The sequence below is a fragment of the Gymnodraco acuticeps genome, unplaced genomic scaffold (genome assembly GCF_902827175.1).
Source record: "Gymnodraco acuticeps unplaced genomic scaffold, fGymAcu1.1, whole genome shotgun sequence".
NCBI classification, from domain to species: domain Eukaryota; kingdom Metazoa; phylum Chordata; class Actinopteri; order Perciformes; family Bathydraconidae; genus Gymnodraco; species Gymnodraco acuticeps.
The window spans coordinates 2090305-2104541 of NW_022990021.1; the positions used below are offsets into that span (position 1 = coordinate 2090305).

The 14237-nt window shown below is 41.7% G+C and overlaps 1 protein-coding gene across 1 annotated transcript; it reads right to left on the bottom strand.

Moving 5' to 3' along the window:
• Positions 1-1265: 1265 nt before the first annotated feature.
• LOC117544780 lies at positions 1266-2735 on the bottom strand. The gene is made up of 2 exons (XM_034214188.1): positions 2371-2735; positions 1266-2191 (listed from the first exon to the last, which is right to left on the bottom strand). The coding sequence occupies exon 2, from the start codon at positions 2022-2024 to the stop codon at positions 1287-1289; it is 738 nt and encodes a 245-aa protein (XP_034070079.1). The 5' UTR covers positions 2025-2191; positions 2371-2735; the 3' UTR covers positions 1266-1286.
• Between the last annotated feature and the right edge of the window lie 11502 nt (positions 2736-14237).

The following is a 14237-nucleotide window of genomic DNA, read 5'->3' on the forward strand; positions in this document are numbered from 1 at the left end:
AGCAAACCACTTCACGTCGTATACTGCCGCCCAAAGTCCCCGGAGTTGGGGACTGGCTTCAGTAGAAGCTGCTGGGAGTCCCAGCAGCCTTCCGAGTAAATCGCCAGAACGCCGACACCTCCTCATCTCCACCGCTCCCATGTTTTATTTTGTGTTGCCATAAGTTAGTCTCTCTGCGTTTCTGCGCTGGACTAATGCTAATAATGCTAATGCGAGGATAATAAAATTCACAAAACTTTTTGGGAGTTTTACGGGGCGTGGTTTGCAATCCGCCCAGCCAATCAGAAATATAGCTATTTTCTCACAAGAGAGCCGTGCGAAAGTCCCTGCTCTCTAGCAGCTCTCTGCTCTCTAGCAGGGACTTTCGTGGGGGTAAAAAGGTTCTCATGAACTAATTTTAGTACCGGCTCTTTTTGGTGTGAACGCGATAAAAGAGGCTAACGTCCACGCTAGCTTCCACGCTATTGATTGATTGATTGAAAAGTTTATTAACAGCTTGTATATTGGGTACAGTACAGTACAACTCAAAACATACAATTGTTAAGGGGATGCAGACCAGAGAAAGACTTTCGTCTTGTTTACATCAAGCTAGCTGCTATATGTTTTGCATTGAGGTGATACTTGAGGCTTGATGTGCTGCGGTGATATGCGAATTCCTTTTTGCATAATTTGCACACAACCGTGCTCTTATCGACACTTCCATCCGTCCGTTTTTTAAAACAACATATCCCACTGTTGTTCACTGTGGTTTGTTGTTGTCTGAAGTCATGAACGTTAGTTGGTGCTCCAGTATAATTGGTACGCCTGAAACTCATCCAGTGAGAAACGTTCCGCGGTGCAAAAATAAGTGCGATTAAAATGCGTTAATTTTTGTGTAATTAATTAATCTTAATTAACGCGTTAAAGTCCCGGCCCTAGTATTTATGTATGTAACTATGTATTTTCCTACGCTTAACGTTAGCCAGTAGATAGATGGTGGCAGCGGAACGTAATGATTAACGTTACCGACCTTTTTTATGTCATGTCAAGAGTTGGATGTCAAGTGTGACAAGCAAACATTCACTCATCTTTTCAAATATCCAGTTACAAAGCTAGTAGCAAGCTAAGTTAACATTACATAGCTGATGCTGAGCTAAACATGTCAGGGCATGACATTAAGGATTTTGGGAGATGGCCCTGTGGGCCATCTAAGCTAATTTACAGATGGCCCTGAGTCCAATAGAGATGGCCCTGAAAAATGCGCGCGGACAAAATGACACACGAAAGGTTTGGGGGACCTGCAGGTCTTAGATGCTGTCTGGTGCATTCTCTAGAATTATAAGATGAACCACCACAATATTATATTGTACAATTTCAATTTTATTCTTAATTTCACTTCTTCTTGTTTGTGTTTGCTGATTCAACGACTGATAGTCTTTCAAGAAAGTGTCAATGTCTGACTCGTCTATGTCTGACTCATCTGAGTCGCCAAGAGCTTCAGCCAAGCGCTTCTCGCCAGCAGCCACATTCTCTGCCTCAAGTCCGAGCTCGTCAGATATGGCCTCCTGGCGCACATTCTCCTCCTGCTCGGCTTCCTGATCCATAAGAACCAGGTCTTGATAGAGGTCGTCCCGTATCTCCTGCTCCTGCTCCTTCTGCCACGGGTTGAAGCCAGGGCGACGAGCCCTATTTCCTGAGGTCCACCACTTCTCCACGGCTCCGGCAGCATCAAAGTTGTCCATTGAGGGGCCCTCAATGGAGGAAAACATCAGGCGGCTGAGCTGCTCAGTACCCAGACAGGAACGCCAGTCGTTCTTCACCCTCTTCATGCAGCTGAACCCCCGCTCACACACTGCAGTGTTGACTGCCAGAACAAGGTATATTTCAAACAGTATTGACAGCCACTTATACTGTTTGCATCTCTCAGTGTCACACAGGATGCCAGAGAAGATCTGTGGCATTCGAAGTGTGCGGGCTGCTGCATAACTCTTGTAGAGGATGAACTCAGACTTCAGCATTTTAGTTGTAACACTGTGCTTGTCCATCAAGGGCTGATAATGCTCACAGATATCAGCAAAGTCTTGTTTGCCATAGGCAGCCAGCTCCTGTCTGTCAAAGGGCCACTGACTGGGGTTGAAGATGGAACATTTTGAAGGGACACTCCCTTTCTGGAGATTTTGGAATCTTTTCTCCAGGTGCTTGATGAGCACATCTGCAAACACATACAAAATGTCAAATTATAATCCCTGTCTCTGGACCACCATAAAAAATCATTTATATCATAACAAATGTGAAATTATATTCCTGTCTTTGGACCACCATAAAAAAATTATCTATTAAAACATGTTATGCCCATATTTACTTTTGAAGAAAATATTATTGGGCACATACCTATGACTTTCTTCCGGAGAAAGAGAATCTGCCCTTCGTTGACATACTTGAGTTTAGTCCCTCGGAAGAGGCCGGTTTCAGCTGCAGCTCAGTCTTTCTCTTCTTCTTTCCAGGTTGTTCACCTTGCTTTGGTGGACTAAGAAACATTGTAATACACTCTGACTTTAAATTATTTGATCATTATGTATTCAGCATCAGAATCCGTAACAAACTGAAATTCCCGCGAAAATGTGGTTGCATTCGATTCATTGTCCGGGTAGTATTCAGTTGCGCCACTTATGTGACAGACAAGAATAGTCAATTCTAATGTCTAACACTTAATGTGGAGAAAGAGATGTCCTGTATGAGTTGATTGTGCGTTGATCTGTTGGTAATGCCTCGGGGTTCCGGTGGGCATGTAAACAAATGCATAATGCTGCGCTATACTTTGCGGCCTCACCCGGTTGCATAGCGACACTCATTGTTTAGGTGTCTTTTAATAAGCAGGTAGTCATATCATTAGCTAGAACTAGCTGGATCTGATCGATATGAACATAAACGCGAGTGAAGTCTAATCTGACGGGAGAGAGAGATCAGCTGCTGCTGCTGCTGAGGAGTCGACACGCAGCTCTGCATAATCACATGCAGCGGTGAGCGGACAAAACACACACACTTCAGGTTAGAATATCACACGTAGCTATTTTAATTACCTCTCAAACCACCTAAACTAGTTATAGTAGATGTGTTTTAGTTTTACTGTCGGGTCACTCATTACTGGATCCGCGAACTGCATGATACTGGCATAATAGATTGCCCGATCGGGCAACCAGCAGGTGAGGCTTCATTGCCCGAGCTAAATGCTAGATGGCCCCGGGCGTGCAACAACATTAACATTAACCTTTCTGTTGGTCGCTTGTTAGCAGACCCTTCACGCGATGGCAGAGCGAACAGGTACAGGCAGGGCCCATAATGATAGCCCTATAGTTTAAATCTACTACCCACATATGGAAATGAGTTACTATTTAAAAAAATTAATGTATTTATTAATGTATTTAGGAACCTATCCATGTGATTTTTAGCCCTATAGTTTAAATCTACTACCCACATATGGAAATGAGTTACTATTTAAAAAAATTAATGTATTTATTAATGTATTTAGGAACCTATCCATGTGATTTTTAGTGGGGGTCGACCTCAAATCCTCTAGGGGGGGTCCAGGGGCATGCCCCCCCGGTAAGATTTAATTTTTTATTTTGGAGTTAAATGCATCAATCTGGTGCATTTTGAGGGGAAAATAAAGAGACTAGATCTATGGAAACACCTATATTAAACAGAACTGTATACATTTCAATAATCATAAAATCATGGCCATAACCAATAACCTACCATATCCAATATGAAAAAAACACTGAAACTTGTTTATTAATTTATTTTTGGTTCATTTATAGTTATGAGTGTGTCTGTGCTCCTGAATCAGCCTCTCCTGTCTCCCTCCTCTCCCCCCTGCTCCTCTTTGAGGCAGCAGCAAAGACTAGTTTTCTCTCAACAAGTTTTAAAAGTGTATCTTACCTTTTTTCACCTAGTTAACTTTTTATTTATTTATTCATGCATATTTTACTAATCACATTACATTTCATTTAGCTGACGCTTTTATCCAAAGCGACTTATAATGACCGATTACAGGGACATTCTCCCTGGAGTAACTAAGGGCTAAGTGCCTTACTCAAGGGCACACTAGTGGTGGTGTTCCTGGCGGGATTTGAACTCACAGCCTTCCGATCTTCAGCCCACCTCACTATCCATTAGACCAATCACTACCCTCTCAAATGGAAATATGTGTTTACATAAATGGTGACCACACCGTTTGAGACCCACTGAGAACTTAGACTAAGTTAACTATCTAAACACTCAGATAGTGCTTTACCTCACCTCAGCTGAGGTTATCCCGAGCTTGAATGACACACAGAGACCAATCAAGGGCTTTGATTTATGATCTGTATGACAGTGGCCATGTCGGCAGGCCACATCATGTGGACAGCCAGTCACCCTGTGTGAGGCAGGCCACTTAACAGGCCAGAAGGAGGCGAGATCAGAGCAAGGGAGCGAGGGATCATTGTCTACAAGTTAATCGATCGCAGATGGCGTCATGGTCACGGACGTATAAAAAAATAAATACATTTAAAAAAACAAAAACCTAAATGGGTCGCGAAATATACTTGGGCGGCCGTTAATATACCTGGGCGGCCCGCCCAAGTATAGTCTATGTGTGGGAAACCCTGTGCGCATGTGTTCATTGCTAACCGTCCATATGCGTTAATGTGACTGACCTCTCCGGGTGAGTTTTCAAGTGCCTGATGAAATTTGACGTTGTTGCACCAGCATCCTTGATTTTAATATTGCAGACTTTGCAGTGTGCGCTCCTTTTGTTGGTGCCGCCGGCGTTTTGTTCGAAGTTGTTATAGTTGAACCTAATTACAAGCGGTACAGCTGCAGGTGTGCCGCCGGTCGCCATGGTGTTACCATGATGTTAATGTTAATGTTAAAGGTGGGGTAGGTAAGTTTGAGAAACAGGCTCGAGATACACTTTTTGTTATATTCCATGGAATGCTCTTAACATCCCGATAGCCGGCCCTGCTAAAATAACTGGATGGCCTACCTGCCTGTCAGCCTTCCATCGGGGCACAAACGTATCTCGTGCCCTGATTGGTCATGTGTGCGTTCGTGTGTGTTGGAGGAGGGGCTCTGTGAGGAAGTGGCAGATTTTCTCCGTTTGTGTATTTTCAAATTCTAGCGATCTCGAGCCGGTTTCTCAAATTTACCTACCCCACCTTTAATACGCCAAAAATAGAAAACACAATGATTGTTCACGAGTCCCAAAACACGAGTCCAAGTCGAGTCCGAAGTCTTTTGAGCAGGAGTCCAAGTCAAGTCTGAAGTCTCTGTGTGCGCGACTTAAGTGCGACTCGAGTCCGAGTCACAGACTCGAGTCCCCATCTCTGGCTTATTCTAACCTGATCCTTCAAAATCTGTAGTTCCCAGCACTGCTCATTGTTCACTCCTGTTTTGCTATGAAAGCAGTCAAATTGATGGATACTTAGTACTGGCAGCAGCCTTTAAAGTACCCGACATGTATTTGTGGTTTGTATAAAGCCTTCAATTTGACCAAAAACCTTAAATGGCCTCAGTGTTTTGAATGTTAGACACAGCCTGATGCTTTATGAGCATTCATGTACGTTTTGATTTGAGATTTGTCTAGGATGTATAAAGTGAGAACTTCCTGGTGAAACTTTCAGGGAAATATTTTTGTAAGGACAGTCTATATTTAGGCAAATTGACCCAGCTGGTAATACATTACATACAATGAGAAAAGAAGCACTAGCTGATATTGTCCTGACATTTAAGCCTATTAAAGGGAGACTAAAAACAGACTATAAAGTCACAATAAAACCTCTTGAATATGAATAAGCTTCAACCCGACTTAAGGCCTGATTATTCATGTTTTATTGTTCATTTGCGGTGTTATTCCTAGAAACAATAGGCCTTTGGTCATTGTACCCTAAATAAATGTAGTAAAAGTGAGGAACAAGAAGTATAAATATTTAACAGAATTGGCTTGTTGTTCTGTAAAATGTGTTTACCCTTGCGGTCGTTTGTTTTTCAGCCATGTGGCTTGTGTTGGAGTTTCCGAGTGGGATGGTTGAGGGCCTGCCAGTGAGACAGTCCATTTAATATTGAACTCCAGCCAGCCAGCATGTCATTGACGGACCATTAAAAAGCCCACCCTGTAGATAGTTTGCTGTCAATTGTCCAATCGGAGCTCTTTATTCCGCTGCAGAAGTGTAGCATGGCCTATTTTTTATTGCCCCCCATCTTCAATCATCCTAGTTTCCGCACAGTTTGCCTTATATATACATATTTATGAATTAATTAATAATTATTCAGTATCTGAGCGTAAGGCATGCAGTGGTGATATAAATGGGAACATACTATTCAAGGGAAGTGTTTGTGCGTGAGTGGTTGAACAATGCTTGAAGAAATTCTATAAAATGCGACGCCACAACAGAGCAAGAGATAAAGACAAAGACAAAAGACAATACAATCTTCAGGGTGCAGTTAGTCAGCACCATCCCCATCAGAGCAGTTTCAACAACTTGCCTCATGTGTAATTTTAGAAAATGTCAAACACCGTCAACACCTTGTGATCCCCTCTCCTACAGGTGGTATCACTTTATTGCTCTGGTAGCTGAACGATGGATTTAAAAATGATGCGATTTTAACTATTGATTCATCATTGCAAGTGCTTTCTGCGGAAATGTAAATATACCTATGTTTTGTTTACAAGAAACTCCACAGGGCACCTTGTTATTTTTCTCCTACGGCTTGTTAGGCTGAGAGAGGCTCCTCTCATGTTGACTTTTCAGTGCCCAAAATGTACAGTCTGTTTCCTTTATTCAACTTCAGCTACTTATTCAATATGGATCTACTCACATGCCTTGAATGTAGATCAAATAGATAAACAGAGCAAATAAATGACACAAATATCAGTCTCCTGGGTGGATATTCTGTATTGATTTGACCCCTGCATCCTCCCCAACCTCCTCCTGTCACGGACAAATGCAATCTTTGATAACAAATGTATGTCAAAAACAAACTTTATCAAGGCAAATATATTGGCAGTTTTCGTTATGGTATCATAATTATAATTCATGCTGCTTTGAGTTACACCTACATACATGTTAGGTTAGGTACAGTTAAAGAAACTGTCACTGTTTTTCCAGATTATGTTTAAAGGAGATGTGTATGGAAGGAGGAACATAGCGTTATAGTCGTGAAGCAGCTGCCATCATAACACTTAGTCCTTAATAGAACAGACGGCAGGCAACAGAGGAAGACTGCAACAACACAACAACACCACTGCAGCCTTCACCGTGATAGAATGATGATCATTATGTTGAATCAACGCCCGAAAGAATGTCCTGTAATATTTATTGTAGGAATGCTGTATTTGACTGCATGTAGGTGTTTTTAATATTACATTACATTGCATTTAGCTGACGCTTTTATCCAAAGCGACTTACAATAAATGCATTCGACCAAGAAGATCCAAACTAGAAGAAAACAGAATCATATAAGTACATCAGGTTTCATAGAGCCAAAACATTTCAAGTGCTACTCAACTAGCTTTAGATAAGCCAGTCCTTTGTTAGTATATAAGTGCTTTGTTAGTCATTTTATCGCTCAAAGTGGAGTCGAAAGAAATGAGTTTTTAGTCTGCGCCAGAAGGTGTGTAAGCTTTCTGCTGTCCTGATGTCAATGGGGAGCTCATTCCACCATTTTGGAGCCAGGATAGCAAACCCACGTGTTTTTGCTGATGGGAACTTGGGTCCCCCTCGCAGTGCGGGTGCAGCGATTTGGCCGATAAGCTCTGGGCTACATGATGATAGCCTCATAATGTTGACTTGTAGGGCCAGTGGGACCTGAGGTATGGTAGAGTTCAGTGGTTATACATGATATATTGACCTTTGTTGCTATTAACTGTGGTCTTGAAAAGTCAGAGGGAATGTGGTTATGTTACAGCTGAACCGCAATTAGCAATACATAGTTACCTTGTTATACTTTCCTCACCTCTGTGTTCCTTTGTGCACTTTCTCGCCAAGAACTTTGACATCTATGTAAAGTGTTTTGATCTCCATAATTTGTTTCTCCACCAAGTAATTCTGTATCCAGTGTATCATCCAGTGTCCTTTTTTGTAGTTCTAATAATAAGAGAATAGTTTATATGTTGTGTAAAGTTATCTCAGCCCATGGATTTTCACTTTGCCGTAGCAGAAACTTCAGCAGAGAAGAATACAGGGAGCAAAGGGCTATTTAAAGAAGAATGACAACATACACACAGTTTGTCATTTATTTTTGACCACTGGGACATGTCAGACAGCAGAGCACCTGAGTGTAACCACCACAACCTGTATACATCAGCACTGACTGTGTGTATGTATGGAAGTGTGTTTATAAGAAACGCCGCTTCTGCAGTTCCACTATATTAGTTTGTCCTCAGCAGGGCAGGAGACGGCATTGCCATGTATCTGCTGACAGATCAGTCTCTCAGCAGTGGGAGAAACCCTTATGTCATTGAGACTGCACAGCTCACCCCCCTCCCCCTCTGAACAAATGAGATCAGAGTAAAAATGAAAAGCATTATTACTGCTGACATCTTTATCTCCGGTCTGCCTTATTTAATAACCAATTTCTTTCAAGGCTTCCTGGAGGAGTTTATCCTTTGGGCAATCCTCTCTTTACAGCCGAGAATCTGCTGTTTAGGTATGTACACTCTGTTGCCAGAGGGGATGAAGATGTTTCATAGCTGTTAACCATATAGTCACATGTTATGGTTATTCTAATAAGCTCAGGGGGGGTTCATTGGGCGAAGGTGTTTAGAACACAGCACATGTACCTGAGGGAACGAGAAACATTTCTTCAAGGACATTTGCATAATGTGGCATAGCATTTTTATCTTTGAAAGCAAGACAATTAGTCATATGATTTATAATTTATTCAAATTGTGTGCCATTACTCTCATGTTACACATTGTACATGTCCAAACAGAGGACTAATATAATGTTGAAACACACTATGAATAGTCTTCACTGACAAGTAAACAAGACCAAGAGTCATGCATGCAGCTCTGTGAGGCAGTGCTTAGGCACAGTGGTGTACTCAGATTAATGCCAATGTAGTCATGCAACAATCTTTAGCAGATAACATTTCCTTTTTAGTTCCGGGTGGATTTTACTGACAATAGTTAGTAACTCCTGATGGAACTATCAGTAGTTTTGCAGGTAATGTACAAATGAATCATAGTCCAACATAGATTTCTGACATATAATAGTGCTAGTATCACAGTCTAATTCATCCAGCAGATAACGTGAATGTCTGTACAAAATAGCATGGCAATGCAATAGTTGGTTTTAACTAACCAAGAATTCCTCCAATACATCTCTAGCAATTTTAGAGGCAGTCCATCAGAAATTAGTCAAAATATTTCAGTCAACCTCATGTTGGCGATAAAGGAACAGTCAGGGTATAACTAAAGTCTTTGGGATACATCTTCTGGGCACTGTACTTTATTACACTTTATTACATTTAATGGTTATCCATTCATTTAATCATGAGCTTATTCACAAATGTCAAGAGTTATCTTCTGGGGATCAATAATGTCAGGGGAATCAAATAAAATATTTGTTGAGATATTTAAGTGTTGATCAAAGTAGGGGACCAACTGACTAACATGCCATGCTGCTGTGTTGCTCTAATGAATCATTGTATGCTATTTTAGTTTTCATTAATGTTCTAACAACAGGAGTCTGTGTGTTGACATCTTGATGGGGGCTCTCGGCTATTAGCTATCAACATTGACCTTTATACTATAGACTCAGCATACAGCAGTATACACTCAGAGAAAGAGTGTGTACCTAGCTCTAGTACTCTCCCACAGCACTCCTGTATTGGAAACTGATTTTCACTGATGAATGAAGTTTAAGTTTGAGTACAACGTGTGTAGTGAAGAGTTTGTGATTGATAGAGGATTTACAATTAATGGTACAGCAAAAAGGATCAATTGCAATTAGGTGTCTGTAACACACTGTGGCTGATAAGCATCCCCGCCATCGATCAACATGCCAACACCACAGTGTTGTGAACCTGAGGCGGTCCACGTCTTCTCACAGCCAACATAATTGACCCCACAGGGTCAATGAACAAAGCACAGGATTTGTCATAGCTCCGGGATGATCCCTCATGTGAAGGAAAACAGCAGGCTTTGCATTTGCAGTCATTTTTATTTGTATGCAAATGCTCAGTAATCTGTGAAACCACTGACACAGTCGGGGCAATATAGTGGCATCATGGCGTAGTCTAATGCTAAGCATGAAGACTGTAGGATGTTTTGAATTATTCTGCATTCTCAGCAAACCAAAGATTAGCTCATGGAGTAGATTGTCAAAACAGAGCTGAAAATGTCAAATCTGGCCTTCTGACATTTTTTCACTCCTCGTGGTTTGGGCCAAAGTTGGATTTTTAATAACATAACTTTAAACTTGTATTAAACAATTCAGAGGATTTCTGCTGTCTAAACCTGTTTATGCACTGAGCCTAATTCCTCTGCTTTGATCAGTATGTTGCTTTTAATCATGTGAATGTTCAGAATCCTTTTATAGAGAATGCCGTCTTCTTTAGCTTATGTTTTGCCCAATATCATTAATCGAATAAATTAAATGCTTAAAGAAAACATTTTATTTGAATACCTTGAGGGAACTTTATACTTTCAAATACGTCCCCAAATCTCTAGGTTTGAAATGGTAGAAGAAAATGTGACTTTTAATAGGAAATTCATGTTTTGAGAAAGCAACATTATGCAATACAGACAAGAATAGCTCACTATCTAAAGCAAAACAAAAATAATTGTTAATTCCTGCCGTGCATTCTGAGTTCTGTCCTGCGAGCCGCCATCAAACGCAATATTTTGTATTCAGTAGTCTCTGAATTTGAGTTGCTGGGATAGCCTTATGGCGCGTTTCCACTGCAGCGGGGTAGCCCCGTTTAAGCGTCCCTAAGCGTCCTCGCTCTGGCCTCGGGCTGCCTCGCTGGCCGGCCCAGGCCGTGGCGCATTTCCATTACAGTTTAGGACCTGGGGTAGCAACGCAGTGTAGGCGGGGCGATCGGCTTTGTTTTTGTTCACATTTCGAGTTGTTCCGTCGAGCTCCCGCTGGATTTGATCATCCCCAATGAGATGTAGGAACGTCGTCACCTCCTCGGTCGACCACGGTGTGCTTTTCTTAGAAGTAGCCATTTTTGTAGCTCCTCCGTTTACAAAATGCTGTGCATAAAAATGCTGCAAGCTTGCTTCTAGATATATATGCGACGCTAGGGATGAACTCGCGCGCAATCTTGTGACGATTCTCTCTGACCAATCAGCAGTCGAGAGTGTTGACGTCACTAGTTCAGCCCTGGCCCTGGTCTGAGGGAACCACGATTTTATGAGGCCGGAAAAAGAGGGAAAAAGTACCCGCTGGCCGGTACTAGGCTATATGGAAACGCCACCAAAAACCGGCCTGGCCGCTTGAGGACGGTTAAGGACGCTTAAACGGGGCTACCCGCTGCAGTGGAAACGCGCCATTAGTCTACTTACAGGGGTGCCCAACCAGTCGATCGCGATCGACCGGTCGATCGCGAGGAGATTCCCAGTCGATCGCGAGATGTGTCTAAAAATAGAACAACAACATTCTGTTTTATCGTTAATGTCCTGTAACATAATCTTCCTGTGCCAGAATAATGCACTTGAACGCATCAAAGCTTTGTGATTGGCCGCGTGACCCCATGTGTCGGGGCGTGGCTGGTGGGCAGTGGGCACTATTTCGCTGACGTTGTTGTCCGACCGTGTCAACAGTAGTGATGGGAATTTCGGCTCTTCTTGGTGAGCCGGATCATTTGACTCGGCTCACCAAGAAGAGCCGGCTCTTTCGGCTCCCAAACGGATCTTCAGTTTACCACTTATTATACCTTTTAATTAAATCAAATGTAGCCCTGTTCAGACTAATGATTTATATTTGTACACATATATCACTTAAATTAGTCAATACATCCTTTGTACTGAAGTATTCAAAAGTAAAAATTACATGTTTAATATAAATGATTTGCTGTGGCCAATTGTTTTCATTGCATTTACAGACCCAATGAATGCATTGACTTGCTTGTAGAACCACACTACACAAAACAGATAGCAACACCTATAAAAACTATTTAAAAAAAGGGGCTACTGTATCGACCTATATAAAGTATATAAATATAAGTTTTTTTTCAAAATACCAAAAAGATCCTGCATTTTAGCCATGCCTCATTTCGCTCTATTTGCTCCATCCAGCGCTGTTTTTGCAGGGGGCTGATTCTGTGAGCTGCAGCTGACCACGCCCCCCTGCAGGAGAGGGGAGCGTGCTCTGAGATCAGCTGCTGGGCTGTCAGAAGAGGGGGAGAAAAAGAGATCTCCGTCCTCCGTGTTTTATTTTTATAGAAGTAAGAAGAGAAGTAATGGGGCAGAAACCCTCCTTTTTACGCAGCGGTCCAGACATAGACATCAAACGGCGACACATATTCAGTTGCCAGTTACTTTAGCATTAGGGCAGGGATATCTAGATACTTTCCAAGGTTTGACATAATGAATTGTGCTACTTTTAAAGCAAGCAACGATGTTTTCAAATCTGTAATCAAAAAGCTCCTCAAAAACACTATCGAAGCAGTTCCTGCCGATGATACGTTAGTTCAAACAGTAACAACGGACTACTTTTCTTAGCGGATGCATGTCAATTTAAATCAATACATAAAACTATTTTTTAAATCAATAAAATCATTTTCTAAATCCATAAAAGCATTTCCATTACTATTGGGAGTCATGTCGTTACTTTGTTGAGAATGTGGCCATGTAATAAGCGGGATAATGTGCACATTGCACATTGCATAATGTGCCTTCATGCCGATCTAGATCCCTCCGCAAAAATGGCTCGTTCGCGGGCGGGAGAGCCGGCTCCCGTCGTTCACTTAAAAGAGCCGGCTCTTTGAGCACATCACTAGTCAACAGGAGTGACAGTCCGCTCACACACAAGACCGCAATTATGGCAGAAGCAAAAAAGCCCAAAATATATAATTTTCACTCCGAGTGGGAGGATGATTATTTTTGTATCTATTCCAATTCAAAGTCCATCTGTCTCATCTGCAATGCGAGCGTGGCTTTATCGAAGAATGGTAATTTAGGAGCGGCATTTCAAAACAGTGCACAAACGCTACGAGACGGAATTCCCTCCTAATTCTGCCCTACGCTCCAAAAGGGGAGGGGCCTGAGAGGACAGCTAAATGCACAGCAGTCCATTTTCACCAGGCCCAACAACAAGAGCAAGGCTGCTACCAGAGCATCTTATCGTGTCAGTCACGTTCTTGCGAAACACATGAAGTCTTTCAAAGACGGCGAAGTTGTGAAAGAAGCATTCCTGGAGGCTGCCGATGCGTAATAAAAATTAACAGTAGCATTTCAACAGGTTTTTGATATAATACAAACTCAAGTTAGATACCGTTATTAATCAGCTGTAAGTTTTAGTTTGTTTGAACTTATTCATTATAATTATTGTACAAAATGGTATAATAATGCAAACATTAAGATCTGTTCTGTTTAAATTGATTATAGTCTATTATCAATTCAGGTTAAGAAACTAGTGTTGCTTGCATCCTATTTTAAAGGCATTTATTTTTATATTCTACTAAAATGCAACAAAAAAGGGTTTGATTATATTAATGTTGTCTCTTTTATTGCACTTTGGCAGCAGATTCCTGTGCAGCTTCAGATCTGAGTTGTCTTATTAGTAAGCCTCATTTATACTTTTGTAGCAACACTATGTGTATATAATGGCAAAGAAAGGGTTCAGAGTATTTTATTTTATTCCTGTGTCATATGTGGCAGCACTGTTCAATGTTTCTTGCAAACATTACCCACTGTAGTGACGTGTGAATAAACTCCAACTCTGTATCAACAACACTGTTGTGTAACTTCAGTTAAATACTTGTATGTGTGTAGATTAGAAAGAGGTAAGATAAAGGATCTGCAGTATTTTATGAAGTATTCATCGTACAATGGTCAGTTTTATACAAGTAGAAGTGTGTATTTACCTGGCTGTCAGTAATGCCTCTCTATTTGGACTGGTAGATCTCGGCAGACTGGCAACTTTAAAAGTAGCTCTCGGTTCAAAAAAGGTTGGGCACCCCTGGTCTACTACATCCATCTTGCTTCCCTGTGACCAGACATCCGCCAGGTGCAGCTGGTAATGAAACAGCCTTAGGCCCAGCTGGGT

What these genes read in the sequence shown, in the direction of transcription:
- LOC117544780 (XM_034214188.1), bottom strand. Translation starts at nt 2,024, where the DNA reads ATGGACAAGCACAGTGTTACAACTAAAATGCTGAAGTCTGAGTTCATC.